The sequence below is a fragment of the Nilaparvata lugens genome, chromosome 12 (genome assembly GCF_014356525.2).
Source record: "Nilaparvata lugens isolate BPH chromosome 12, ASM1435652v1, whole genome shotgun sequence".
NCBI classification, from domain to species: Eukaryota; Metazoa; Arthropoda; class Insecta; order Hemiptera; family Delphacidae; genus Nilaparvata; species Nilaparvata lugens.
The window spans coordinates 17498725-17503089 of NC_052515.1; the positions used below are offsets into that span (position 1 = coordinate 17498725).

General features: G+C 34.4%; 1 protein-coding gene across 1 annotated transcript; it reads left to right on the plus strand.

Moving 5' to 3' along the window:
• The first annotated feature begins 1679 nt into the window (after nt 1-1679).
• On the plus strand, nt 1680-2015 carry LOC120353924. The gene has a single exon (XM_039439466.1). The coding sequence runs from the start codon at nt 1680-1682 to the stop codon at nt 2013-2015; it is 336 nt and encodes a 111-aa protein (XP_039295400.1).
• Nucleotides 2016-4365: the final 2350 nt, after the last annotated feature.

Sequence of the window (4365 nt, forward strand, 5' to 3'; positions counted from 1 at the left end):
AGTAAAAGTGCCGAACCGTGGGGCAGATACATTGCTTACTGAAATATTGAACCATATTGAACCGGGAAGTACGATAATTTCAGACTGTTGGAAAGGTTACAAGTCTGAGGAACTAGAAAACGCTGGCTTCACACATTTCACGGTAAACCACAAATACAACTTCGTGGACCCTGACACTGGGGCTAGTACGCAATATGTCGAGCGAATGTGGGGCAGTGCAAAGTGGAGAAATAAAAGGCAGCGAGGAACTGCGCGCCATCATTTGGATAGCTATTTGGTAGAATACGTGTGGCGATCAGATGTGACTGCTAGCGGCGGCGACGCTTTCAACTCCATCCTGACCGACATTGCTGCGTTCTGGGTTGCACAACGTCAGAACCAGGCGTCAGATTAATTCTAAACTTCACCTGTTAATCTATTAAAGTGTGTTCTTTCCAATTATGTAGTTATTTATGGTATCCCGTACGAAATATTTCTGTAGGTTAGGTGGCCTCCGTTTAATACTCAAGTACCGTTATTATTGTACAGTATAGTTTTTATTTCATTTTATAATGGATATCTTGACGGACGAACAACTTTATAGTATCTTGAATGGAGATAGTGACAATGAAATTTTTGACGACGCTAGTGATGATAATGCTGATCCTAATTATGAATTGAATAGTGACAACGAAGAAGAGGATGGAGAAGCCGAAGAGGAAGAAATTGAGGAAGTGAATGATCAACAATTCCAAATCCTGCTATAAGGTACAATTGGGCCCCGGTTGGTGAGTCGGATCAACTTACACAATTATGTTACAACCCCAGAAGAGACATTGATGGAGTGAACTCTGATATTCAGGAGATGATGATTGATGCCAATCCTATTGACTTTTTAGAGCTATTTCTGACAAATGATGTAGTCAACTATTTAGTTGTGGAGACCAATAGATATGCTAATAAACGGTTAGCTCATACCCATTTATCACATGCAGCAAGAATGTTGAAGTGGGTGAATACAACTGCAACAGAAATCAAGCTTTTTTTGGGTATAATTTTGTATATGGGAGTCCTTATTCTACCTTCAATAGCCCACTACTGGAGAAAAGCCAGTAAGTTTGGCAGTGTGCTCCCAAAATACATGTCCAGAAATCAGTTTGAACTGCTTCTGTCAAATTTCCACTGTTCTAATAATGAAGAAGTTCCCGTTCCAAACAACCATTTACAAAAGATTCAAAATCTGGTTATGATTATTGAAAATTTTCAATTGGTTGTTCACCCAGAGGAAGACATGTGCATTGAAGAGAGCATCATTCCATTTTGTGGACATTTAGTTTTTCGACAATATCTTAAGAACAAGACCCATCCTTACGGTATAAAAATTTTTAAAATGTGTGTGAAGGACTGCTACACTGTAGCATATAAAATTTATGCTGGTAGGGAGGCTACACCAAATACCGACGTCACTACAAGAGTTGTGTTTGAGTTGATTGAGCAGTATTTGAATCGAGGGAGGACTCTGTATGTAGATAACTGGTACACAAGTGTAATTCTTACTGATGCGTTATTGCAAAAGGGAACTCATCTTGTTGGTACTTTACCAATGTGAAATAACGGCACAAAAGAACAAAAACATTGTTGTCTTAAAATGGAAAGATAGACGTGATGTCTTATTGCTGACTACTAAGCATGTTGATAACATGGTGACTGTGCAAAAGAGGGGAAGGGACATCACAAAACCTGCTGCAGTTTTCGACTACAACAAAGGGAAATCTTTTATAGATTTGAGTGACCAGATGGCAGCCTATTCTGGGTGCCTTAGACGGGGTGTCAAATGGTATAGGAAGGTAGCATTCAATCTGATGTTGAGCACTGCCATAGTGAATGCCTTCTCTGTATATAAAACAGTGACTGGTAATGTTCTTTCAATCACTGATTTCAAAGAGTTCATTATCAACAGCTGGTTGGATGCATCTCAAATCTTGCCGCAAGAAGCTGAGCCACCATCCACTGCAAGTATTGTTACCAAAAATTGAGTAAAACTGTGGGCCGCAAACAGGCCATTCAAGGCGAAAAAATCTTCTCAAAAATGTGAGGTTTGCAATGTGCAAAAGCTGTTTTTTTGAAAAACATAGAGTGAATGTGAAAAAATATCTATTAGGCCTATAGATTTTTTTTTTTGAAAATATTTCAAAATATTTCAAGTGTCTGTGTGTATTTTTCATAATTTAGATATTTATAATTCCAGATTGCTTTTTGAAAATAGAATATAGAATATAGAATACATAATATATTTCTTGGTACTCTGTTAGTTTTCATCTCAACTAAATTTCCAAATAGAGCTTTTATGTTCATATATATTGTGAATTTTTGAAAAAAATAACTGACACTTTCCTGGGTCACATGGCCTCAGGGATGACATGACATACAGCCAGGCCATGTGATCCAAAAATGTGTCACACTTTTTTTTTTGAATATTCTTGAAAATAGCTGAAGCTAAGCCATAAGCTAAATATAAGATGTCATAAAAACAATAGAACAACTGTATTTTGGAGAAAATTGTCCATGGCTTGGAATGAAATGTTAGAGATTTTGGCATGGCAGTCAAGAAGCTGAAGAATTTAATAATAATATAAAATGGTATGTTGCTCTCAAATTGAAGCTGAAGAAATTAGTTGCAGATCATGGAATGAATACTACACCAACGTTTCATGGGATAGCACAAACAATTCTACAAATTCAAGATAATATAAATGAGTTTAGTGTTCAATGGGATAAAGCAGAAGGTATTATATGGAATAAAATAGATAAATTTATACAATATGGTAGTTGTTGGGTGATTAATTCGATTGAATGTTTTGATTTGAATATTGTTTGCTACAAACCAATATATTCAGGAACATATGTACCAACTCCCAAAAAGCTTGATAATAAGAAATCAACTATTAATATAAAAAATGAGGATGAAAGGTGCTTCTTATAGTCAGTATTAGCAGATTTACAAAAATACTCACATTGAGTTAATGTTGAGAATTTGGAATTCCCTCTAAAAATAGAAGACATTCCAAAATTTGAGAGTTTGAATGTAGATATTTGTATAAATGTTTATGATTATCTAGAAGAGAGTGACACTATCTCCCCACTCCATGTATCTGAATTTCAAAGTAGATTGCGTAAAATAAATTTAATCTTGCTAGAGGATAAACATTTCATTTACATAAGGAATCTTTCAAGACTAACTCCTGCAAATGCAGCCAGTTCATACATTCCAAATCCAAAAAGACTTGCTAATAAGAAAGCAACTGTCAACATACTCAATGAAGATCAGAAATCATACATATGATCAGTACTATCATTCTTCAATGAAGATCAAAAGCACAATAGAGTAACAGACCTACAAAAATATTCACACCTAGTCAATGTTGAGAAATTTGAAATTCCCTCTAAAAATAGAAGACATTCCAAAATTTGAGATTTCGAATATAGATATTTGTATGAATGTATATGATTATGTAGAAGGGTGTGACACTATCTCCCAACTCCATGTATCTGAATATCAAAGTATATCGCATAAAATAAAAATTTGATTTTGCTAGAGGATAAACATTTCATTTACATAAGGAATCTTTCAAGACTAACTCCTGCAAATGCAGCCAGTTCATACATTCCAAATCCAAAAAGACTTGCTAATAAGAAAGCAACTGTCAACATACTCAATGAAGATCAGAAATCATACATATGATCAGTACTATCATTCTTCAATGAAGATCAAAGGAACAATAGAGTAACAGACCTATGAAAATATTCACACCTAGTCAATGTTGAGAATTTGAAATTCCCTCTAAAAATAGAAGACATTCCAAAATTTGAGATTTCGAATATAGATATTTGTATAAATGTATATGATTATGTAGAAGGGTGTGACATATCTCCCAACTCCATGTATCTGAATATCAAAGTATATCGCATAAAATAAAAATTTGATTTTGCTAGAGGATAAACATTTCATTTACATAAGGAATCTTTCAAGACTAACTCCTGCAAATGCAGCCAGTTCATACATTCCAAATCCAAAAAGACTTGCTAATAAGAAAGCAACTGTCAACATACTCAATGAAGATCAGAAATCATACATATGATCAGTACTATCATTCTTCAATGAAGATCAAAGGAACAATAGAGTAACAGACCTATGAAAATATTCACACCTAGTCAATGTTGAGAATTTGAAATTCCCTTTAAAAATAGAAGACATTCCAATATTTGAGAGTTTGAATGAAGATATTTGTATAAATATGTATGATTATGTAGAAGAGAGTGACACTATCTCCCCATTCCATGTATCTGAATATCAAAGTAGATTGCATAAAATAAAAATTTGATCTT